Source organism: Lutjanus erythropterus, chromosome 7 (assembly GCF_056507025.1).
Source record: "Lutjanus erythropterus isolate fLutEry1 chromosome 7, fLutEry1.hap2, whole genome shotgun sequence".
Taxonomy (NCBI): Eukaryota; Metazoa; Chordata; class Actinopteri; order Lutjaniformes; family Lutjanidae; genus Lutjanus; species Lutjanus erythropterus.
Window position 1 is genome coordinate 6,890,807 of NC_139323.1, and position 26,274 is coordinate 6,917,080.

The window sequence follows — 26,274 nt, forward strand, 5'->3', positions numbered from 1 at the left end:
CTGTGTCCATTTGTAAGAGGTTTGGTAAAAAAAAAAAAAAAAATCACATCTCCCTTGTGGTGCAGTTTGTAAGTCACCTTCTCTGAGGATCCAAAAGTCAAGAGTTTGAATCATCATTTATGCACCTCTATTTTCATATACCCAAAGGATGTATGTATGTCATAATAATATATTGCCATATATGAATTTAACATATATTGATCACAACATACAATATATTTACATATGCAAATTTTATTGTGGATATATCATATATATGAAACATTACTGAATTAATTCAAATGGGATGTTATAAAAGTAGGTGTTACAATATTGACATAATAGTGGTCAAGTTTGGAATCTGTTCTACAGCCACGTTTATTCTGTCATAAACACAAACTAATACATATCTTTAAAAATTACTTCTAAATGTTATATTACTAATATATAATTATATTAAACTGAATTACGTGATGTCATCTTTTTATCCATTTCATTCCTTTTATTTATTTATACTGACTAGACTTCTTGTTTTGTTTTTTGTTTTTTTGTTGTTTGTTTTTTACTATTTTGTCTTATTTTTACTTTATTTTAGTGTCTTTCTTGTGTCTGAGTTTTACCTCAATTCTCCTGGGTATCCTGCTCTTTTGCTTTGTCTGTCAAAGCATTTTGTTGGCTGTTTTTAAATGTCCTACATAAATAAAGTTCTTCCTCTTCTTGTTATTATTAGCATTATTATTTTTATAAACACAATGCCTCAATAAGGCAGTATATCTGGACCATCTGAGTGGTTCATCTGAGGCATTTGCTTTGTTGCCGCCCTTCATAGTTTTGCTTACTACAGTCGGCCTACTTAAATATTGTGTAATAAAGGGCTTGGAGGCTTAACCAGTTAAGAGAGTTATGGGAGTCTGCTGATTGTGTCAGAGGCAGGTTTAAAACCTGCAGCAGAAGCGCATAGACATGTAAGAGAAAGCGCATTGTGAGGATTATTTATGGCTGTCATAGTTTTATTTCTTCATAATAATCACTGTTTCAGCATTTCACCACAAAGAAGTCCTACATCTAAAAATAACATAAAGGAATATTACAGGAAAAACTATGCATGTATGAATGTATCAGGCCAAACAATAGCTAGGATGAGACATGGATGCCATTAGTTGCTCTTTTCCTTTTCCTTGTCCTTGTCCAGCGTGAAGCTCTTTCGACTTCTCCAGCGCAGAAGTTTGATGAAGTTCAGACTGGCGTTGAAGACCTTGTCGTGTTCAAAGACCATTTTGTAAAATGTGTCAATCGGCAGGTCGCCGTTGGGGTCAGCATATTTGAGTGTGGTCATGGGGGTGTAAAGCGTGTTTGTCTGATGACGGAAAGGGGGATTGTCCATGGTGATGATCTTGAAAGTGTGCTAGGAGGAAAAGACAGATCAAACATGAACCATGCAGACTATGAGCATATTAAAGGGATAGTTCAGACTATTTGAAGTGGAGCTGTATGAGGTACTTGGACAGATGGAGATCACCTTCACCTTGTAGAACAGAGATGAGTACCAGCATGGAAGCTAAGTGATGAACTGTAGTGAACAGGGTCAGCAGCAAAATCTACTTTAAAAAATGGGTACGCTATATTTGGAAGATTTTCATTTGAACTATTATGATTATCCTTATCTCATAATTGCTGCTTATAATTACCACAGATAAATGTTACTTGCAGAAACACTGTGCTAAGCTAACATTAGCTGGCTAACCGTAGTGACAGTGGTCTTTCCTCTGTTAATTTCTGATGATATTTTTGAGTTTTCTTGGGCTACTTTACTGTAATGATAGAGTATCCCATCCTTGTAAAGTATTTTGGAGCATAGCGTATGCTAAACTGAGATGATCCAAGACTCAGATAGTTTGTGCTCTTCACCTGCGAGTCAAGAGTTTAGTAACAGTTGAGTAACTGAGAATAATGCAAGACTCATGGGTTAATAAGACAAATGCATTAGGAGACAGGAAGACGTTTACATTAAACTCGCATGTCTGTGCACATGCAGATAGCCAGGTGGATGTACAGTAGTTGTTTGTTGTACACATTTAAATTGGAAACTAGTGAGAATGAAATTTGTGTAGGAATTGATAAGCAGAATCAAAATAAAAACTTCTTAAAGAAACTTTTAAAACTTTCCCCACATTGTTGTTGCTGGTGATTAATTTCCTGACCCCTGACCCTGCTCACTGCATTCTGCCCCTACACTGCCCCTATTGGTCATGTGTGTAATGCATCTTGTGGACGTATAGCGTTAATATCTGAGGACGTGCACAACTGATGCTCCAAATGGATATGCGAGGCAAACACTATGCGTACATGAACACGCAGTTAAAAGCAAATATATCTCCGCCCAAAGGAACCAATCCTGTTAATCTACAGGGTGGTGCTATACAGAACATTAGCAGTGATGTCCAACTCACAGGAGAAGCTAGATTTAGCTAGTTACCATGACTAGCTAGCAAAATAGAGAAGCCAGGTGCCACTATTTAGGGGTAGGGGTGGTGGATGGGATATATGGAGAGGGCGGGGAGTATTTGCATATTCATTCATTCTCGAATAATAAATGAAGGCAAGGTGTAGAGCTATATGTTAGCCATTTTAAGAAGCATATATAACATATCAGACACAATTTATTACTTCTCGCAGAACACTTTATCTTGCTTAAAACATGACTGGAGGAGGACTTAAATGATTTTCTAGAACTGTAAATTTGGAATGAATTCTTATTTGTAATCAGTTCTTGATGCATAAAGCTAGAAGTCACACAATAATATAAACGAACTGACTGACAGAGGCAGCGGTAGTACAGCAGCAATTCTATTCTGTGTGGTACAGTGATTTCCACAAGGTAATGCAAAAGATAATGTGAAAATACTGTAAATATAACGTTCAATTAAACTGATATTGATTTTGTTTTATGTGGCTAAAATACCCTTTGCTACTGACCCTGTCCAGAGCAGAACATTGCTTAACCTCTATGCAAGTACATCTCTTTGCTTCTTCAAAGTGGGGGCATGCCGACCATCAGCCACTGTGGGTAATATACTGGCTATCCATAAGTACCTCATACAATCCCATTTCAGATAATGTGGAAATGCCCTTTAATTAATCTCAGTTGTCAGAATAATCTATGATGAAGTGAGGAATGTTTGTGTACCTCTGCTACATCCTCAGCAGTCTGCCCGAGGGTTTCAAAGATTTGGTTGTAGTTCTTCAAGTAGATGTTGGTGAACATGTCAGCAGTCACTTTGTCAGCTTTGCTGAGATCAGTCTTCATACCCTCATCATACACTTTACGCTCAAACTCTGTAATCACTGGGCCAGGCTCTATCAGGCTGATACTGAGGAAAGACAAGAAGAGCAGTACAAAAAAACTTAATCAGAACCCTCCTGAAGAGCATTGTGCTCATTTAAAAGGTAACTGAATGCTACAAACCTACTTACTTTCAATCTAGTGTAACAGGACATTTTGTATTCAGGTAATGCTCCTGTTCCTTCACTCCCATATGAAACCTCCCTGATGCTGTTCAGACTTGCCCCAGACCAGGGTGTGCTGTGGTTGTTTATGTGGTGACATACTTTCCTCTCCATGGTAAGACAATGGTGGGTCTGGTTATGTAATATGAGCGCATAGATGTGTCAGACAAGTGCTGATTTGCATGCCAGCTCTCAGACCAGGGGTGGAAAAAGTCATTTAGGGACACAAGGCAAACACGAGGGTAGGGCCCTCTATATACTCTTTTTTTCAATCCTTGAAAAAGCAATAAGTCATAAAAGTAAACTCTTATTCACGGGGGAGTGCAGAGAATGAATTGAGGAGTCTCACAGCCTGAGGAAAGAATCTGTTCTGAAGTCTTTTGGAATTGTAATGGATACCTCTGTATCTCTTTCCAGACGGCAGCAGGGTGAACAGCTTGCCTCTGTGGTATGTCTTGTCTTTCACTATCCGCCCTCATCCTTTTTTTTTTCCGCCCACTTCATTTTTGAACAGTTTGTACACCACACCGAGCCTTTAGTTTACACAAGTTGGCTACTGTCTTCTTGAATCATCTCTGCAGACATGCAGTGAGAAGATCATGGAACAGGCCAAGTCAGTAAGGACACTCTGAGACGTCCCCGGAAGAAAGCATTCTGATCGTCAGTCATGGACTATTGAAACGATTGATCAACTAGTACTACTACTACTTTTTTCACTTGAGTTTGTGAGAGACAGAGACACAAAGGACTGTGTCTAGATGGGAACACCAGACCCATAAAAGATCACATGAGTGATCAGTACAACTCTCGCACAAATTTTGCAAATCAAAGGTTCTCTTCTAGACATGACCAAGAGAGAGGAACACGGCTTTAAAAATAGAAAATCAGTCTGTGGCGGCCCATGTTTTAATTGTGTCAGGTCACCACACATAAATGAATGTATGGGAAACACTTTTTTGTGCTTGATTCTGGGATCCTGCACACAGGTGTAGACAGAGTTGTCCTGCAAGCTAGCTAACAAGCTATCTTACTGAGGCGAGTCCAAGCCCACATTGTCCACACGTCCAACGTGCCTTTGCTTCAAATGTTTGTGCATTACCAATGTGCTCTCATGACAAGCAAGCTCCATCTTACAAATCTTGCAGTTAATCATTTTTTTAATTTGTAACATTGAGAGTGAAAAGTCCCCAGAATTTAGCTATTTTACTTGCGCATGTGTATCTCTCTGCAGATATTAAGAAGAAATGGGAAGATGGCCCACTCGCTACGTTCATCAGCTCCAGAAAAACGTTCAGTTCAGTTCCACAGCGTTAAAAACATGCATAATGATGTAACCAATGAACTGATAACAATTACATTTGTTGGCAGCTGATTCTACCATTGATTTTTGTTTACTATGTCAACTAATTGTTGCAGCCATATTCTGGCGCCATTTTAGCATATGGATTTTTAGAAAGAAATAGTTGGTTAGCAAAAAAACCTTTCTTAACTATAAGTTTATGAGGCATTTTATGGGACTGTTGCTTAATGTTGCTTGCCAATCTTGAGACCTCAAAAATAGGGAGGATTTCGAAAAACCTTTACATTTACATTTCATGGTGACTTTTAAAGAATGCAAACAAACAAACAAAGTAAAAGTACACATTTTTTGGCAAACAGATACCTGCAGGTGACCTAAAAGTTACAGTTATTAGCTGGAAAATTCAACGGGATCACAGCATTTAGACTTTACCAATTTCAAATCTGATGACCAAAAATAACATTTCTCTTCCATATCACTAAAGGACATAGTGTAGTTACATTATTGTCTAAGTTTAGAGTCATGAGTAAATAAAGGTGTGAAAATTTGTGCTAAATCAGGAGAGTTGTCAACTCAGGAGGAAACCAGGAGAAGGCAATGAAAAACCCAGTAAAATAGCAAGTATGCCCCCAGTCTGAGGGGGAGCTTTTCTTACTGAGTTTTGTGAGCACAATTTGAATCTTCCTGAGAAATGAGTACATACTGAAAAAATGACCAAACTGAACAGGAGTCTGTGTGTTGTGCAGAAGGAGCATACAAGAATCAGTATCTTACTTGAGATTAAACCTCAGGGCTTGTACGGCCAAGCTTTCACAAAAGCCTTCCACTGCAAATTTGGATGCTGCGTAGATGTCATTGAATAAAATTCCTAAAAAAACAGTAGAAGAGAGTGAAACACTGTCAAGAGAATATTTTGTCACTATAAGCAAATGTTCTCATGATGAACAGATGTAAGTGCTCTCACCCTGGATGCCCATCACGCTGCTAATAACCACAATATGGCCCTTTTTCCTCCTCTTCATGTCAGGTAAGATTTCCTTCAGCAACCGCACGAGCCCAAAGAAGTTGGTGTCCATCACAGTCTTCATCTCATCAATAGACTGACACTCGATGGGGCCAATCAGACCCATCCCAGCATTACTTACTGTGAGAGGAAGTCAAAGAAATGTCATGAAGACGTGCAGTATGATTGACCCTTCCTGAGTCCCACTCATTTTCGCTCTGTGCCTTGGCTAACTTTTTCCTTTCCTGTTTCACGTATTTGGATATGCTATGTGCTAGATTCATCTATGTTGAAAAGAAAAACAAATTTTGAAGATGCTTGTAAGACGTTGTTACCTTTCGAGGCAGCTGGATTCACGAGATCACAGGACAATCCATCTTGCCAGGCCTCAAGTTATCCATTTATGTACGCACTAAAAGTGGTGCAGCCAATTAACGTCCTAGGAGGGAGTACTGGCAGCTACTGACAGTTATGGGCGTGGTTTTAGGTGTGTTAACAGCAAGAAACATCCATGGAAGCATTGGTCTGATTGGTTGAAGTTAGCCTGTGTTAGATGTGATGGACAGATGGTTCATCCAATCACCTGCCAAGTGTTTTTTTTTAAGTGCCTGCCCTTTTCCAAACAGTTTCTAAGGACAACATACTAAATGTTTCTGTGGAACAAACCATCTGCCGTGTCAGGTTAAATATATTGTTGGGGGAGCTGTAAAAGCTACATATATTCACTTTTTAAGTTAGCTAACATCAGCCATTAGCCATCTAGTTAGCTACTGTAGCTATCATTTTTCTAACAATAGCTAACTTAACATGTGACCCTATACTATTTTTACAGGAATAGGAGAAAGTTACCCAAGGTACCAAGTTTGCTCAACTGTTATTGGAGCACAGATCAAAAAGGGGTGGAACTTAGGAAGGGTCATGTGTTATATATAGTAAAAATACACATAGTTGCAGAAGAATTTCTGAATGTATTGAATCAGATTGTCTGGACTTACTAAGAATGTCAACCCTGCGCTCAGGGAGGCTGTCCACACAGGTCTTGATGGAGTTCTCGTCACACACGTCCAGCTGTTTGATCTCCAAAGTCCTGCCCAGAGTCCGACCCGCTGCCTCCACCAGCGCCTCACCTTTACTGAGGTTCCTCATGGTGGCATACACTACAACAAACAAAATGCATCTCATTCATTTGTTTTTGTTTACTATTTGAATGCAGAAATGCTGGTGAAATTAATGTCCACCAACTTTGAATGATTAATTTTCAAAAGCATGACATTCACTGTAGCACTCTAGTACTTGCACTTAAGTATCTCTAACACTTTTTTGCAGCTGTAGTATTATTATAAGTCACTTCTATTGCCACAGTCTTGAATATTCACAAAAATTATTCATCATTCCCTAAGTTTAGTTTAAATAAGGGACTTTTTAAAAATCAAAGTCCCCTCTAACTTTCCTAAAATAGTCATTGAACCCATGCATGACTTAGAAAAACACTGCAACATCCTCCCCAGTAACATCTCAACATAATATATCACTGTTAAAATGGTACAGCTAATAATAAAAACCTTAAGATTCATAAAGTATTTAAATTGTGTACTATTTCAAACTTAAAGGGATAGTTCATATTTTTTGAAGTGGGTTTGTATGAGGTACATATCTATAGTCTGTGTATTAGCTACAGTAGATGGATGCTAAGCTAAGCAATGTACTGCTGTGGACTGGGTGAGCAGTAAAAATGCATTTTCACATTCATATTTTCGCCACTTTACCTTGCCATCAGACAGCCTTCTTTGAGGGTAAGCCCAATATCACTCTCTCAAAAGCAACCAGACTCCTTTGGCAAAAACTGCATTTTTACATTTTTACCCTGGTGTTCTGCAAGATAAAATAACTGTTTTTGCCAAAGGAGTCTGGTGACATTGGAGAGAGTAATGTTTGGCTTTCCTGTGGGAAAATGCTGTGAAAACATTCTAAATATAGCATACACTGATATTGATTTTTCTAAGTTGTCTAAAATATGTTTTGCTTAGCTTCCTAGCTTACCTTCTCCAAACAAGGACTACCTCATACAACCCTACTTCAAAAAGATCAGAACTATCCCTTTAATATGTAAACAGGACAGTCATTTTAACAATTACTACATTTCACATTAGTAATGATCTCTTGGAAAGCTGAAATAGAATATAAATCTGAGATGAGAAAAGATTTGATTAATTCACACCACGGTCTACTTGCACACACTTTCAGAGGCAGTCGATCAGTAATGGCAAATGTAGACAAAGCCTTTTAAAATGTAGCAAATTTACCCATAAACCTTTTCTTCTCATCTTTAGCGATGCGGGCAGCCAAGGCGAGGCCGATCCCAGAGGAGCAGCCCGTGATGAGTACCACCTTCTGGGTCATTGTGCCTGCTCAGCGTTTGTCTCGCAGCTCCAGCAGCAGAGAATGAACGAGAACCAAAGAGGTGTAGTCGTACAGTGGTGGAGGTTGACAGGCTGCGTGGAGGGACATATAAAGCCTGCTCCTTAATCCGCAGGTCTGCAACTCAGCAGAAACCTTATGCACATGGGCTGGAGATTACTATCAAGCATGGCCCACACATGGTGCAGATGCCTAGTGAGGATTTAGACTCATGTTGTCAAGTTTATTGTCACATTAAGATGTGAAAAATATGGTGAAAGACTTGAAAGAAAAAGCACATTTTCATGTTTGAATAAAGAAATGCAGTTGGACAAGATGATCTTCAAAATAGTTCATACCTTTTTTAAATTTTTGAATTTCACTATCTAAATTTGTCTTGGCAAAGCAAGTTATAAAAAGGTATATTATGTGTAGAAATATACATTCTATTTGTCACAAATGACAGAAATAAACTTGTGATGCTTAAAATACCAGTGTCTCATCCATATGGAAACCCATTTCTGCCAATGTGATTAAAAAAAAAAAAAAAAGATTCTGGAAGTCATTATAATCAGAAATGTTCACAAAGTTTTTTTTTTCATCATGTAGGTGGAAATGGGCTTCCATACATCCAAGACTCTATGTAAATTTAACAATCTTCCTTTAAGGCCACACTGAACTTGGAAGAAATAACGCAACATGATTTTCAACAGGTCAGTTTATTGTTTTAAAGCAAGGACGAAACAAGTTGCAAAGAAAATTGCATAAACTCTCCCAGCACAAGTCTGATTCTGTATATGTGAGGTACTGTGAGTGTGGAATTATAAAATTCTGTCTTCTTTTTTATGTCACAAATTGAATCTTACTTTTCTGTGGTATTTAAAAAATACCCTTGTGCGATATTAACTCCCATCAGAGTTGCAACATGGGAAGTCAAAACGTAAATGCTTGATGTATCTCTTTGAACTTTGAAATTCCAAGCTCACAGTATCATAGGGTGATTATTTTTTGAAGCCCAACAATGCTATGTAATGGATCGTTGCAGGTGTCTTGCAGATGCTACTGCTTTGTGTTTTTCTACAGATGCTTTTGCACGTGTTGGTGCATGCACTCCAGAGGATCTTTGCTCCACATCTCGGGGTCCCAGGCATGGAACCAGCCAGTGAAGGTGAATGGCTCCTCCCCCTGCTTGATGATGCTCATGGGGGTACCGTGGCGGCCAGAGGGGTCCGAATTCAGATACTCGTCCGCTGGGAGGAAAACAAGGATACGTTTGTGAACAAAGTCTCTATTGTAATTTCTCCTCATCTCTAATCGCTCTGTTTGTCTTACCAATCTTGGTTGATCCAGTTTTCTCTGTCTCATTAGCATCCTTTCCGACCCAAACAAAGATCTGGCGGGAGAAATCACCACAAGAATTTAAGGATGAGGCAACAATAAAAATGAGATCTGCAAAAACTGACACTGAATAATTTCATTGAAAGTGAGGGCGTCATACCTGATCCCACGTGTCCAAGATCATGACATCATCAGTTGCCAGATCCAACTGTGTGATCTCACCGGGCACCTCTTCTGCCTATGTGTTGAGCAGAACACACTTAGCAAGTGGCAACATATATATGCAAAAAACCACTTTGTTTCAAAATACGAGATCTTAAACCAAAAAATTCAGCATTACAAGTGTTGCAACCGTCCCTGGTCTCCCCTACTTTATTTTTAAGTTAGTCTAATTAATTAGATATTTGCAATTAAGTTATCTGGAAATTCGGAAATCAGGACCATGCATCTCCAACTGTGCAAAAAGTAACAATATAACAGTGGCAATTTCTGTGTGGTCAATATGACCGCATATGGATGAAATAGGTAAAAATTATCACATTTTCTTTGCCTTTTGTGTAAATTATATAAAAAACATTTTAAATGACAATGCTGACACTTTTTAGGAGAGTCAGGTACCAGCAGCATTGATTTTTTTTTAATTCAACAAAGTTATTGCACATGTTGTTCCAGTGTTAATGCATTAAAAGATATTAAAACTTAAACACTTACGATCAGCCTGCCAGTCTTGTTTGAACAGCCAAACAGTCTTGGGGGCCTGATTGTGTTCTGCAGGGTCCTGGAGGTCTGGTATGCCCCTTTCCCACCGAGTGCTTCCCAAAATTCAGCTGACAACAAGGAGAAAACCAAAGTTTTCCACAGTAAATATTTTACACTGTTACCCTGCAGAGATCAAAGTTATTTTGTTTTTTTTTCAGTACCCACCTGGCTCCTCGGTCTCCTCCACCTCAGTGACAGCTCCTCCGAGCAGGCCGGCAACATATTTTGCTGCAGTCATCTCCTCTGCAGTTGCTCCTTTTCCCTTCCATATGAACACGGACCCAGGTGTTTTCACCACAAACACATCATTCGTGTTCAGGGAGGAGGCGGTGGGCTCCACCTACAGGTCGGTGAGGCACAAAGAGAGAGAGGCTGGTGTGAATGACTGACTAGAAAGCATCAGTTTATGCACATTCAGTGTGATTAAAAAAAAAAAAAAAAAAAGGCTGACCTCAACAGCGCGTGTGGCATTGGTGGAGCTCCGGCGGATGTGGAAGAGTCGTTTGCTGCCAGGCTTGCTCTCGCCATGCTCGCGGCACGTCCCACCCATGTGGACGACCAAGGGCTTGTCCTTAAAGATGCTCACAAGATGAGGAGGTTCTTGGCCCTGAGTGACACGAACCTGCAGAGACACATTGGTAGCTATGAGTATTGTGAAGATAGGAGTTGTTCACCCAAGAATAATGCAACATTTTGGGAAACACCTTTATTTGCTGTCTTGTAGGGAGTTAGCTGCCACCCCACATTTCCTGTCTTTATGCTAAGCTAACTGGCTGCTGGCTCTAATTTCATATTTTAAGTTCCCATGACACGGCTAGCAGAGTGCTTATTTGTTATGTCTCTCCTGCAGACATAGATTGGTGTTTACAGAGGCCAATAGCGCTGTGCGTTAAGGCTCATTCATGCTCTACGTTAGATACACAAAGATGTTGACTCTGAGTAGCGCTGTCTAATGGATGTATTGCTTAACATCCAAATGAAGGGACACATGGAAGCATGTGGGCAATGTTATATAATTTAAATGCACCTGAAGCGGTTGATGGATGTAATACTGGGAGGGACAGCAATCCATTTAGCTGACTCTTCCCAGTGAACACAGCCAGAGCAGCTACAGTACTGAGATGTGGTTCTTCCCATGTTTGGCTCTCAGTACCCCAGGTCTGAGTCAAAGCTAACCAAGCTAACAGCAGTTAATGGCAGTTAGCTACTGGCCATGTTCACTGAGAGGCTGCTGAGCCCGCTTCTGTCGCCTGCAGCAGCAAACAACTAACAGTTATGGTTAGCTACTTTAGTAATAAATACGCTAGTGTTCTGTAATTTAATAACGGAGGACATCAGAGTGAAAACAAGAAATTATAGAAAATATAGTCAAATCAGTGAATCAAATTATATAGTTGTGCTTTTGCATAGCGAGGCCCCCAGAAACACTCCAGTCCATTTAGTGAGCGGATGCATTCTCCTTCCATGTTCTGCTGCATCACAAACAAAAAGCGTTTTATTTGATGCATTTTCAGCGTACGTCCCTGAGTGCAGGACGAGTCATCAGCAGTTTTTAATCATTACCCAGGTAAAGAAAAACTCTCTGAAATTACTTAGAGAATATCAACAAAATATTTTTTGTCATTGCTGTGGCAGATACTCACATATAAGTGACATAAAATATATGCGATAAAAACACGTAAACATTGAATTTGCGCACATGGGAACTTTAATGCTCAAATATAAGAGTGGTACCGATCTTCTCAACAGCTCTTTTCCAGAATGCCAAACTATTCCTTAAAAAAAGAAAGACCTGAGCAGTACTATAGATTGTTTTTACAGTATGTATCTTACCTGGGTAGCTGCTCCACCCATGGAAGTGTCCATGTTGACGGTGAGAAAGGCTGAGGCACCCAGTTCATCCTTACTGCACTTCTGCCCTTGCCTGAAGACAGCAAAGCCGTAATGTATATATAAATCATTCGAGCTTCAAGCAAAATCAATGGTCAACCGCCACAGAGCCCCAGACCCTCAGGGGACTACAAAGCCCCAGGTTCATTGCATGGCAACTGATTGTCCATAGTTTGATTAACTGCAACTTTGTTTTGGAATTTGAACTTTTTAATTAAAAATCCACTGCACATACAATACATGTTTTTTGACTGTCCAGATGTTGCCCAGATGTCATTTTTGCACGGCCTTACAGATGGCAGTGTCAGTCAGTCTGTTGGTCTGTTGGTGCACCACGTCGCTCCACGTTCAGAGTACTCAAAGCCTCAGTACATGGCGGCGAACGCTCTACCAACTGAGCTACCAGACCACCGAACGTTTATATTTTTTGTTACAAAATGCAAATGTTAGTTTTTGTTAGCGATTGTGTCTGTTCAGAGCATGGCAGTTTATGATTGTAATTTGAAATGTTTGCGCTGCTTTGTAGTTTTAACACAACAAGTGCCAGAAATCCTAGAAGAAACTACTAGAATGGTCATAATCGTCATTTTGATCTTTAACTTCCAAACTTTATTATCTCTCATGATAAATAACAGACTAAGAGATTAATGCATTTATTCTGTTAATTTATCTTTTAACATACATCTCACAACTCTTACTGTAATAATGCTTTTTTGTTATGTATATGAAATGTAAATTTTGTCAAATTTATTCATATATTTATCAATATGCATGCCATTGCGTGTAGTAAACCATAATGATTGCATACATGCACTGCAGTATTTTTTCTGTAGGATAATAACCATCAGTGATCCCCATCAAATTTTAGATTAATCTAGAATTATTCAGAGCGGGAAACATTTTAATTTATTTCATAAGATTATAAACATGTTATTTATCATTTATAATAACAAATTTTCACCTAGAACCATCACAAAAATAATCAAAGCCTACGGGAAAAGGCTGCAAACGAGTTCAAAAATAAAACCAAAATAAGTTGAAAACACTGCTAATTGTAATAAGTAAGGGTGCTTTGTTTCATGCTGCTGTTATTTCATTCAATTTATTGTTTATATTCATACATGGCGCATATTCTTAAATAAAGGGGTGTTAGTTGAGGGCCAACTACAACATTTTGCCCTATCCCCTCCTAACAGGTAAATACGGCCATGCTAATAAGGCTGCACTCACCAGGTGTAGATGATATGCTTTTCTCTGCCTTCTGCGTTGTAGGAGTACAGCACCAGGTAACAGTCACCTCCAAAGAATTGTCCATAGTCAGATGGGTCCACAAGAACTTTGTCACCACCTTCCACGCGCCAAATCTACAGACAATCACCACTGTCACATCTACATGCTGAGATTTGAAGACAAGATTATACAGCATGAGTGTGGTTAGGCATACCTGGACTTTCCCAGAGCCATCATCCACCATGCCATGCTGGGCAGCCATGACTTTGTTGTCGTGGAGTGTGGAGGCGTCGAAGGGAATCTGCTCCACCTTGGCGATCTTGCCGATGGTGTAGGCCTGACTTGGGCCTGTGGTCTCATCCTTGTCCAGCCAGTTGAAGAAGAAACATTTAAACAGGCTGGTCTCAGCCCCTGCCGGCATTACCTGGATCTGCTCATGTCAGAAACAGACACAGGAGCAGGCATATGCATAAATACGAAGCTGAAACAGGGAAGGTTGAAGTTCTGGTAGCAGACTTTCCTCGCATGGGCACATTACCTGACATCTTTTGGAGTAATTCTTTTCGTCGCGGAACTTTTCTGCAGCAGTGGCTGCTGCCTTGCGCTCTTCTGGGTTTGCATTTTTCCCTACAGGTTTGGACAAAACCAAATGCTCAAATTAATTATTTGTAATAAGGAGTGAATAGTGAGTGCTGGTAGAATGTTCTTTCCATTGTGTTTATTAAACTCATAATTTTCAATTAATGAGTGTAAGGGTCCCTAAAACACAAATACTTTATATAATATTGGTTCTTATACTTATTTATGCAGTTCTATATACAATGAGAGCTGAGAATGAAAATTCTGAGTTGCAGTTACTGAAAATATTCAAGTTGACTCAATAAATTTAATTTAAATGTAATCAAAGAGTATGTAACACTGACAAATATTTAAACTTGGATAACTCAGACTGTTGACTTTATGAACTCAAGAAATTGCTTCAACTTTTTTTGAGTATTGCTGACTTATTTGGTTTTCACAGTGCACTTGGAACATTGTCAAATACACAAAACAGTATGTACAAAGAACAAATGGATAGAAGTGACAGTCTAATACCTTTCCAGATAAATATTTTATTGTTTACACCATTGTCCAAGATGTAGCATTCATTCTGGCTGAGCATGTCTTGCTTGAATGGGTTTTTCTCAGCCACCACAGATGTTTTCATGGAGCCAGCAGCATCAGAAACCTAGGAAGTGGAGAGACATCTCCATTAACCATCTGAATCTTTTAGACAGTCTAATGTTTATTCACAGGAATTTTTTTAAAAGCCGAAGAATTGTTCGTATTTACCAAATAGAGAGTGGCTGCATTGCTCTTCCTATCAGCGGATTCATCATCATTGCTTGATGATGGGAGATCGGGCTTGGGTCCAAGCAACTTTAGATAAACACACACACACACACATTGCTACATTGCACTTGCATCCTTTCTGGCAGCCAGATGAGCCAGATAAATTGTTTATCACAGACATAGTCACAAGAACTTCTAGACTGGTTACTGAATAAAGCTGTTCAAATTTAAAAGATCAAAAAAGCTCACTTTGATGACTTCTTCTGGCTCAGAGCCTTCATCAATCAGTTCTACAGTAGAGCGGCCTCCACGTTCATTGTCCCGAATACATATTGCCACCTCAGTGGCTTTCAGGCGTTCAAACAAATTGCTTTCACTGCCAGACCAGTGGTAGATGATCTAGCATTTCACAGAGAAGAGCAGAGGAAAAGGAGAAGAAAATAAAGTTATGGTGAAACACTGGAACATCCAAAGACTGTATTATTTCATTCTAACATATTCTGTGTATCTCTTCTAGGTCACCTTTCCCAAGTCAATGATGAAGCAGTCTCCTTTGTTGAAGCTGTTCCACGAGACTCCCACCTCGGTGGCTCTGATAAAGCGGCGACCTTTAACCTGCAATACGCGTTGCATATTCACCTCGTTGGTGACCACGTGCTTGAAGCCTGAGGCTACTCCACCTTTCTTTAATGGAAGAAAAGTCAAGAAGAATAAAGCATTACAGCAATTACATGAAACTATGACTGCATGGTATGTTGATCCCAAAGGACAGCCTGTTAACCATAGATTTAAAATAATATATTAAAGGAACAGTTTGACATTATGGGAAATAATCTTACTTGTTTTCTTGCCAAGAGATAGATGAGAAGCTTAATACCAATCTCATGTCTTTACATGAGTTAAAAAGCTACAGCCACAAGATGGTAAGCTTGGGGACCACCTATGTCTAAAGCTCACTGATAAACCTTATTTTGTGTACAGACATGAGAGGGGGAATCAATCTTCTCATCTAACTCTTGGCAAGAAAGAAAAGCATCATTCCCACACTGTGAAAAGTGTATTTCAGTTCTAGTTGAAGTAATGTAATGTAGTGTTTGGTTTCTCTTAGTGTCATACATCTCACTTCAAGATGTCTACGTTTTGAGCTGCCATTGTCTCTTAAAGACTTGGAGAAAAGGTTAAGTCTAACACAAGACAAGATTTCTATAACAATACTTTTCCTGAAACCATACTATTAGGTTTTAAGGAACAGTAGTATTACTTTTATATTACTTTTGGGTAAAGCAAATGATTGAGTTGTAAACATTGAAACTTTTAAGTTAATCTGACTTAATTTAAATTTAATTTAAGTTGAATTTTGAAGTTTGAATGCAATCAGATTATTAAATACATCTGACTTAAAAATTGTATTCATCTAACTTGTTAACTTGATTTGAAGAAACCTTGTGTGTTACCAATTGAGGTAATGTTTTAAAGTTGATCCAACAATTCTCTTTTTACAGTGCAAAATGCAAAAATTCCCCTAAAGATGTTTTGATTCTGATTTGAGAGAATTAGTATTTTAAAAGAGCAAAACACCAGAATATGCTAATTGATTCCTACTAGACTTGTTGATGTAAGTACTCTGTGTCTTTGGCTGGAGACGGCCTACTGCATGGTAAACAGGCTTCCCAGTTTGGCCGAGACAGTTCCAGTTTCAAGCTGGGTGTCCCCAGCCAAACCTGTCTCAGTTTTTGCCACAATTAGACAGACTACAAGGGTGCATACAAAGCATGCATTGCAACCTCAATTTGATATTCTACAGTTGAAATTTGAATAAGAAATGCCAAGCGCAAGGAGGTAGGTTGGCGCAAAGATTATGTGTCTTCATGCATCCCTTCTATTTGGGTATGTGGAGCAGCACAAAAGAGCAGGTAAAGTTATCAAATGGTGTGCTGCTTATTAAATACTGACACAATGAGGCACATTACTGCTTCATCACTCTGGAACAGCTGTGCCAGTCACAGTTAAACTAATAACGACAGCTCAGCAATGTAAAGAAACAGACCAGGACCAGCAGCAGAGACGGAGGCTGGGCATCAGAGGCCGAATATTTTCAAAAGGTTATTTTCAACAAAACCAGAGTTGATGATTGTTGAACGGTGCAAAGACAAACCATGATGTTTTGGAGGAGTTATATTTTTGTTACTGTCGAATTTAAGGTGTGTTTTACAAACAAATTCATTTTAGTAAAGTAAAAGAGATAAACTTGAAGTCAGAAAGTTTACAGGTTTTTATGGACAATATGTGGGAGAATATTTCCTTTGTTGACATTTTGTGAGTTTATCAGACTAAAAAAGCTAAGAGAGCTTATCAAAGTTAATCATTTTTATTTTATTTTCTAAATGATTGAAATTTAAAAATCTGGTCATATTTTACATATTGCACCTTTAACCCCAAATCTGCCTGTGTGTGATACCAGAACACAACACTGGCTGTTGTGTGTTTTCCAATTCATCTCATGACATCTGCAGCTCTGCCCATGTTTTGGCATCAGAGAGCATGTCTCTGCTTGACTTGTTTGCCAGCTCAAACTCTCCATGGAAACCTTCAACGGAAAACCCGAGGGAGCGACTGACGGTGATTCCAAACAGTTCCCAGAAGAGCGCAGTGATGAGTTCTACCTCCAATGTAAACATGCAATACTTAAAGCTTTTGTTGTTTGGTAAAAGAAAGAAATAAATTCATCTCTCTTGGTTCCTTCACTCAGAGATCACAACTTTCTGACTTCTGTCTTTTAAATGATTTATCATAAAAGAAATAACCTTGCATAAATCATGTTTTACCATGTATCTGAGTCCAGAAGGCTTGAAGTAGGCCAGAAAGTCCTGTGACTCTTCGTTTTGATACTCTTGGAACTGTACTGGCTTTCCACCCAGGTAGTCATCCAACTGCATCTTAAAGATGGAAGCAGCCCCTTTCTCATCCTGGGAAGCTTCGTTGCCTGTGGTGTAGCAGTAAGAAACAACATAATGAATTACCGTTCAAAAAAAGAGAGGGGGATTCTTATTATATTCTATAATAAGACAGAGTTTGCATTGAGGTGTCAGCAGAGAATCTAAATCCAATACCAAACCACGTGTGAATGTTGTAAGATGGAGCAGAGGTGGTGTAGAGCACTATATAGGTGTCTCCATCGTAGAAGAATCCGTGGAGGTTCACTGGGACAGGTTTCAAATCCATTTTCTCCAGCCGCCATATCTGCAGGCCGGGCTGCTTCCCTGCAGTCTCAAATTCTTTGTGAGTTGGCATAGTGCTCAGGGTCTGAGAGGAAGCATGTCTTAATTAGCAAGAAACGCATCACGTCACAGCGAGGGCAATAACTATCCTCAAATGTCAGTTGTCAAGCATAAGTGCCAAACGTTCTTTAGTTCCAGATCCTCAAACGATCATTTGCTAATTATCTTTGGGTTCCTGTTGGAGAAAAACTATGCAATTTGATGACATCACCTTGAGCTTTAGTAAATTGCAGGAGAAATTTTTCACTATTTTCCGATATTTTACAGACTATACTACGGTCAGGTAAAGGATTGCATGAAACGGGATTACGTAATCTGGATACAAAAAGGTCACTGTATTCAATTACAGTTACACATAAGATTGCAGATACATTAAGTAAAAATGAGCATTATTAGTTGGATTAAAACTGTAAAATACACAATGATATACTACCATGCACAGTTCACACACAGCTGCCAATTCATTATCATGGCCTCTAGTGAAAAAATGCTTCACTGGGTGGAAATTTTGCTATTTTTTGTCTTTAACTCAATTAGCAAGTTGCGCAAAACAAAGGATAGAAAAGCTGGACAAACTAAAAAACACTAACAACAAACATAAAACACATAGAGCTGCAATGATTAATCTATTATTAATCAACTACTAATTTAATATGCATCTATTTCATCATTGATTTATAATTTTGACTCATTTAAAAAAAAGCCGAAATTGAATGTGAATATTTTCTGTTTTTTCTTTACTCCTCTCTGACAGCTGTGAGTTGAGTTGTGGACAAAACAAAACATTTGGGGACATTTTTCTGACATTTCATGGGCCGAACATGCAATCAATTAATTGAGAAAATAATTGTCCGATTAATCGACGATGAAAATAATCATTACTTGCAGCCCTAAAAACAGACTAACAATTTCACCATAAATTTAATCCAAAAGTAATAGAAAGTAATCAAGTTACATCACTTTAATACTGTGATACTTACATTACTGGCTATATTTTTTTTAACGGGTAATTTATAACCGTACCAGAATATATTTTTAAGTAACCCTTCCAACCTGATCTCGTCATGTTTTTAGTAGACTGAAGAAAAGCAGCCAAAAAATTCTGAAATGTAAAATAACCACACTGATCACCACTTGAGCATGAGTTGCTAAACCTGTCACACATGTACCATGTGATTAATAGAAGTGTGTTGATATAAAGTGATGTTCCAGGACAGGGAGTGTCCTCTCCACTTTCTGCAAAACTGCAATGCAAAGTGTTGGTGGTGTATTCTGGGGCAGGAATAGCCACTCCCCACGGCATAAGACAATTCTTCTGCTGTACAGTATGTAATTATCGCTCTGCAAAGTTTTCACCGAGTTGTTGGATGTACCACTGGGAAAAATGAAATGGATACTGACAGACAATATGAGTATATATTAGGGCTGCGACTAATGATCATTTTCACAATTGATCGATCTGCAGATTACTTTCAATGTTAATCGTATATCTATAAAATGTCAAAAAGTGATTTGAGCGTTCAAATTGTTTCTTTTCTTCAACTAGGTCTTCATTTACTACCATAAATAACAAAGAAAAGCAGCAATACTGACATTTAAGAAGCTGGAACCTTCAAATATTTGACATTTTTGCTTGAAAAAACAGTTTTTGATCGACTAATCTTTGCAGCTCTACTATATTTCACACACAGACTGTATCTAAAACAATTGCTTGGCTGTTGTTATATTGATATATTATTCAAAGAAAATTTCTGGCTATTAGCATGTGTTTTCACACATATTTTCTTTGTTCTAAACATTGACTCATATTGTACATTCAAAATGCATTGTACTATATGTACTGTCAAAACTATTTCTCTTTCTTTTGATGCACAATCAGAGAAAGTTTTGTAATATTTTATAGCATTTTGCAGAAACATGCAGCATTGAGATAATTTGCAGTTTTCTATTACCTGGTGAGGTGAAGTGAGGTGAGGACAGAAGACAGATACTGGCTGGCTGTGGAGAGGCTGCTGCAATGCTGCTCTTCCAGGTTTCCGCCCAGGTTGCCTGCTCTCAGCTCTGCTATATAGGCTGGAGGAACATCCGTGTTCTGACAGAGGCGTGTCCAGCAGCCACATTCCAACCCAACCCAGTCTGCTGCTGCATTACTAACACCCCTTCATGCAGCAACCAATCCAGGCACAATAACATGTAACTTCACGTAACAATGACAGCATCTCAGAGTTCATACGCTCCTTCGTCTAAAACCTAAAAATCAGAGAAAACATTTTTAAGTGGCACCTGCACCAGTTCTTTATGCTTTGTCAATAACACAGCCATTATAAATGCAGACTGGTTTATGCATCATTTACACGGATAAGTGAGCACCTTCACTACCAATTGTTGTAGCACCACACCCTTCTGCTCAAGATACTGTATTCACAAACGCTCAACATAGCATAAATCTGAATAAGTTTAGACTTTTTAGTGTCTCTTTAAAAAAGATGCTTTTCACAGAAACATAGAGTGCAACTTTAATATTCTCTTTTCTTATTTTACCCATGATACACTACAAAATAGAAAGCAAAACAACTTCTAACAATAGATCAGAGAATCTCACTTGTTAGACTAAAATCACAGTAACAGTTAAGGCCACAGTTTTAAGGTGGGTGGACTGTTTTCTTTTAATGTCAGTGACCATTAGCTTACACTGGTTTGTTGGTCAGCTAGCTTGTATTTGGACTGATCTTGCACAGCAATGAGGATAGCTTATTTTTTTTATTTTATGTTCAGTGTTCTGACACTTTGCATACATTTTTTTATTATTATTATTTCTGATTTGCAAAAGGAAAAGAAATTTTAAAAATCTCAGTGTAAGCTACACCTTTTCATTCTCTCTATATATATACATGCCTACAACCTGTTAGCATAGCTTACCATAAAGACTGAAAACAGTTGGGGAATCCTGTCTGCCCAAAGGAAACAAAACCAGCTAACCAGCACCACTAAAGCTCAATAATTAACACATTTTCTTATATCTTGTTTGTTTAAACCATACCACAATCGAGAGAACCAGTGTAAAACCAATACTTTGCACTTTTAAAAGGGTTATGTGCTGGATTATTTCTTGTTCGTGCACGTTTCCTGAAGTCTTGCTGTCATGGTCCAACAAAAATGCAGTGATTCTGCACAACCTCCCATGTTCTCACTACGTAACCACAAGCTCATGAGTTCTAGTTGAAGTCCAGCACATAACGCCTACAAAAGCTACAACTTTGTACTGATTAAAAAAATAATGCACACCTGCCGAGGGACTGCCCCTTTATTAGTTAGCCAAGATTTTAAACTGGCATATTTAAAGAATGTGCACTGTTCCTGTAACTTTAAATTATGATATTTATTTAAATGAAATAAATGTCAACCTCATGCAGACCTTAGAGGGATTCATCGTCCGACTTTTCCTTGTGCAAAAACCTGACTTTATGACTTTATTCAGTGATTTTGATTAAACTTGTCATTAGAGATATGTGTCATCATCTAGTCAAGTAAACATCACCACCCTTGCTAGTCAGCACCAGAAATACTTGTCAGTTAAACTATTTAATATTTTATTCATGTACAACAGCAGTTAACTGTTGCCTTTAAGATGTTACTCATATTTCTCCTTAAAATATGATCCATATCTTCTTCTTCTGTTAAATTTTATTTAAATCGTCATTTGTCTTTGCTTTTATGGTGTGTTGGCGTCAGTGTTCTTGCAGAGGTCTTCATCCAGGTCTGTCTCATCTTTAAAGCCATGCACATTTTCTTTGGGCATTTTCTTATAGACATGACCATGAGTGTAGAAACACTGAGGGGAACTTGCAGAATTACAATGGAGGCAAATACTTAAGTTGCTGCCCAAACTGCAGGCACAGTGAAACAAAGAAAAACTGCAGAAATACTTTGAACAACAAAATGAACAATGCTAAAATGACACACCAACATGCATAATCATGTGCAAGGAGCTTAAAAGCTGGATCTAACATGGACTGTTGAGTCATCAGTTCTACAACGGATCTGTAATGACAAGAACAGCTGGCCTTTTCTTGAAAGTCAGTAGAGCTTGTTACACACTCTCCTCTTATAGTTGTATTGTTGATTTGGCGATTACATTGTTGTTATTTTAGCTAGTGTTTGGGTTCGGGGTGTGATTGTTTTGTCACTGGCCTGGAGACTGCAACCACGCTGACTCCCATGTGGCAGCTTGACAGAAATGGAAGGCACAAATCTCTCCTCTTAGCTGCAGCCGTCGCCTCAGGTTAGGGCTGGGTCCATCACTCGTACTGTCAGGGCTGCATCAGCACATTCTGCCTCACTGTGTAGTGTACACACACACACACACACACACACACACACACACACACACACACACACACACACACTCACACAGCCCCTGTATGGGACATACCACTGTGCCTCAACAAGACTAAACACACATGCAATTGCACACACGACTTACACGAACCTGCATCTGTTCCCTGTAGACTTACTCTAGCCCTACCCATAAGCACTTGCCTAACCTGAATCCTTACCAACCTTAACCCAACCCTACTCTTAACCACTGACCCCAATATCAGCATGTTTCCAGTTTTCCTAAGCTCCGCCCCCCTAGTTAATGTTGCTGCGCCTCTCAAGCTTTCCATTCTTGCACTGCACATGAAGTTTATAAGAGATAATGTACAGTGAGCAGATTGTTGTGCAGGATGATTCAAGACCCCTCTGTTTCGCATCAGGGTCCTGCATCATGTACGTACATACAGTATTTGGCGCACATTTATGTGACTCAAAATATAAATTTTAAAATAATTCCATGACTTTATTTCTCAGCAGTGGTGTCCTCAGCTGCCTCACTCATCTATAATTTGACACAAAATTTAAAATGATTTTAGTGATTTAACAATGATTTTACTGTTTCTTCTGAAACTATGATCAGTAGTGTGTCTTCTTCACAGCAGCGGTCTGCTATACAGAAATAACAGGCCTTACAACATAATCAACCAATCAGAACAACAGTGATAATGAAGGCAAATTTAAAGGAGACCTATTATGTTTATTTTTGGGTTCATCATTTTATTTGGGGGTTTTAATAGAATAGGTTTACGGGCTTTAATGTTCATAAAACACAAACCAAAAAGCCCAGTCTGCTCTGATTGGTCAGCTCCACTGTGATTCACTAGGTATTTAGTGTGCAGGACGGTCACCTATCTACAGTTTGTGCTAAGCCCTTTGTGACATCATAAGGGGAGGTGGTTCATGGTCGCCCTAGGGAAGACGGAGTTAAGCTAACCTGGTCTAGTGACTGTTGCTAACGTATGACTGGACAGTTGCTGTTCGGAGGAGGGGGCTTAGCAAAGGGTCGATTGAGGACAAGGCACAAGCCGTCCCTGTCATTCTGAAGTGTCTCTAGACGGAGCCTACGTCAGACAGACGAGGACACATCCACACACAGACTCACACACACACACAATCATAGACATGACGCACAATGCAAATATGGTAGCTGAACAAGAGGGCTGCCAACTACAAACTACTTGTTGTAACTTGAGTGGGACTGAACACTCTTGCACTCTATATTGTGTAACTATAAAGAACGTGGGCTGATTTTATAACCAACAGGCCATAAAATTTCACATGAAGACACAAGCAGCCCTCAGCAATATTTTGCTGGAACATGAAGGATTTGGCACAACCACAAGCTTGATAACAGGACTTCTTTCTGGTTGAACGAGGGATACTTGAAACACTGAGTCAAAAGTGCCTGCAGACGTCTCTCACGAGTTTCAATTTCCTGCAGCAGCACTTGCTCAAAAGCTCATGAAAAAAATCTTTTGCAGCATTTAAAGGGATTTCACTTGCAATTACCTGTCATGATCATTACTAATTTATTAGTTTAATTTTTAATCGTTAAGAGTTATAGGCTTGAATCTTCAAGATATGATTATAGATAAGGAATAGTTTGAGGTTAGATGAGAAGATTGATAGCATTCTATATTATGAGTGGTATCAATCTTCTCATCTAACTCCAGGCAAGAGAGAGAATTAGCATATTACATACATTAATTTGGTGAGAAAAAAAAACAGAGCCACAAACTTGGAACAAGAAGTACTGACTTTTTTGAAAGGAGAAAAAAAGCAATAGACAGCAACAGTCTGCGTTTTATTACATATTTTGATTAATATTCCTAAACAATATTCCTGGATTATCTGCAGTCCCCCCATAGAGTCCCTTATAACACTCTGCCCTCTATTTAACAAGGTTTTCTTTTAATGTACATGGGATTTATCCAGGATGCAAGGAAGGAGAACAATAACCTGACTGCAAGGTTGTATGAGCTCATGAGAACAGTACAGATAAACTGCAAGTCAAGAGTTAGGCTCTCTTGCGTGCAGGTGAGTGTGAAGGACTTCCTCAGAACACAACAAGGGTGTTGCACTAACCTGAAATGCCAGGACAGATGCCAGGAGGTCTTTACACAGAACCATCTTGGAAGCAGTCTTTAGAGACAGTTTGGAAAAGGGCGCGCACTTTGAAAAAAACTTTTAGCAGGTGGATGAGGTTGGATGAACCATCTGTCTATCATGTCTAATAAACAACTAACAACTAATCAGATCAATGAACCATATGACATAGTAGGAGAATTACCTCGTGAGGCAGCTGGCTTCAAGATCATACAGGAATTCTTTGGTTCTGTGTAAGAAACCAACCAGTGTTTAAGGTTACTGCGAGAGGAGCCAGCTCGTAAATAAAACTCTAGATGCTTCACTGGGTGGAATTTTTATCATTATTTTGTCCTTAAATCAGAAAAGAGGAACATCACAGTACAGTTCTGCTGTGTATATACTGCCATAGATGTCAATAAATGTCAATGACCAACTTCTAACCTTAATTAATAGACCAACTGCTAATGTTAGCTTCACAGACCAATCACTAACGTTAGCTACACAGACTAATCGCTAATATTAGCTACAGAGACCAACCAGTGAAGCTCAGTGTAAGTTCAATCAGGAAGACCTTATGTTACGCTGCTTTCATTCACAATTTTCCTTTACTGCAACTCACTCCTCTAATCAGCTGATTGTGGGCGTTCAACTTCCTCTTTACTATCCAATCAGATTTTGCCACGGTCGCGGTAGCCAGTCAATTTGCTGCTGCCAAACTATAAATCGCCTCTGTCTTTGCTCCATCAGTTGTCATTCAGTCAGTCGTGTGACCCTCCTCCATCCCTCTCTCTCCTCCAGTCATTGGACCCAGGCAGCAGCAGATGTTCACCTCGATCCTCTTCCTCCCCTCTCTCCTCCAGTCTTCAGGTCCAGGCAGCAGGAGTCCGGAGCCACTTCACCTCACCAGTCTCTGCTTTGCACCTCTTCACCACCACCACCAGTGTCTAGACCCCGGGGGGTTTCTCTTCACTATAGATTCATGACCTCCATTTTTATATGTGCATATTGTTTCACCACAATGGGGTCTAACCGCCAAAGACTTTTCATGTTTCATATCTCATGCACGTGTCAATAAACCATTTTCTTTTACTCTTAGTCTCTCCTGATTGAACTAACATTAGTTACACAGAACAACCACTAATGTTGGCTACACATACCAACTTCTAATGTTGGCTACACAGACTAACTCTAACACTCATCTAAAACTCTTTTTTTTTTAACATTATTTTTTGAGCTTTTGCCTTTATTTTTTATAGTGAAAGGGGGTAGAGAGAGGGGGAAGAAATGCAGCAAATGGGCCACAGGTGGTAGTCGAATCGGCGGCCACTGCAGAGGACCAACAGCCTCAGCACATGGGGCGCACGCTCCACCAACTGAGCTATAGGGGCACCCCACCCCAGCTACACAGACCAACTTCTAATGTTAGCAACACAGACCAACCACTAACATTTGTTACAGAGAACACCCGCCAGTGGTTGCTACATATATTAACTTCTTATGCTACCGACACAGACCAACCACTAACATTAGTTACATAGGAATATTGCTAATGTTAGCTACAAAGACCAGTTTGTTAGCTTGACAGAACAACCACTAACATTAGCTACACAGACCAGAATCTAATGTAAGCTAGATGGACCAACCAGTGACATTAGCTATCCAGATCAACGGCTAGCGTTAGCTACACAGATATCAAGTTATAGCCAGCGAACCTGTCAATACTACTACTGCCACTACTTACAACCACTTATGGCAGTTTACTTGATGTCTGAGTATAAAGTGTGTATAGCTACTTA

General features: G+C 39.2%; 2 protein-coding genes across 2 annotated transcripts; both read right to left on the reverse strand.

The window, feature by feature from the left end:
- Positions 1-956: 956 nt before the first annotated feature.
- On the reverse strand, positions 957-8,470 carry LOC146323504 (retinol dehydrogenase 8). Its single transcript, XM_084722486.1, has 6 exons — positions 8,093-8,470; positions 6,785-6,946; positions 5,751-5,930; positions 5,561-5,654; positions 3,167-3,350; positions 957-1,384 (listed from the first exon to the last, which is right to left on the reverse strand). The coding sequence occupies exons 1-6, from the start codon at positions 8,187-8,189 to the stop codon at positions 1,136-1,138; spliced, it is 966 nt and encodes a 321-aa protein (XP_084578612.1). The 5' UTR covers positions 8,190-8,470; the 3' UTR covers positions 957-1,135.
- A 416-nt stretch (positions 8,471-8,886) lies between these two features.
- Positions 8,887-20,125, reverse strand: scinla (scinderin like a). The gene is made up of 17 exons (XM_084722488.1): positions 19,966-20,125; positions 17,846-18,038; positions 17,561-17,718; positions 15,258-15,419; positions 14,985-15,134; positions 14,736-14,822; positions 14,499-14,631; positions 13,942-14,030; positions 13,618-13,833; positions 13,404-13,537; positions 12,117-12,207; positions 10,735-10,905; positions 10,449-10,623; positions 10,236-10,351; positions 9,685-9,762; positions 9,519-9,579; positions 8,887-9,436 (listed from the first exon to the last, which is right to left on the reverse strand). Exons 2-17 carry the CDS (start codon positions 18,024-18,026, stop codon positions 9,264-9,266), a joined length of 2,175 nt encoding a protein of 724 aa, XP_084578614.1. The 5' UTR covers positions 18,027-18,038; positions 19,966-20,125; the 3' UTR covers positions 8,887-9,263.
- Positions 20,126-26,274: the final 6,149 nt, after the last annotated feature.

Coding starts and splice junctions, on each gene's coding strand:
- LOC146323504 (XM_084722486.1), bottom strand. CDS start 8,189: ATGACCCAGAAGGTGGTACTCATCACGGGCTGCTCCTCTGGGATCGGC. Junction 5,655..5,750: donor CAGCGTGATGGGCATCCAGG/GTGAGAGCACTT, acceptor CTGTTTTTTTAG/GAATTTTATTCAATGACATC. Junction 3,351..5,560: donor GCCCTGAGGTTTAATCTCAA/GTAAGATACTGA, acceptor GTCTTTCCTCAG/TATCAGCCTGATAGAGCCTG.
- scinla (XM_084722488.1), bottom strand. CDS start 18,026: ATGCCAACTCACAAAGAATTTGAGACTGCAGGGAAGCAGCCCGGCCTG. Junction 14,632..14,735: donor ATGCAGCCACTCTCTATTTG/GTAAATACGAAC, acceptor TCCACTTCCTAG/GTTTCTGATGCTGCTGGCTC. Junction 13,834..13,941: donor ATTACTCCAAAAGATGTCAG/GTAATGTGCCCA, acceptor TGACATGAGCAG/ATCCAGGTAATGCCGGCAGG.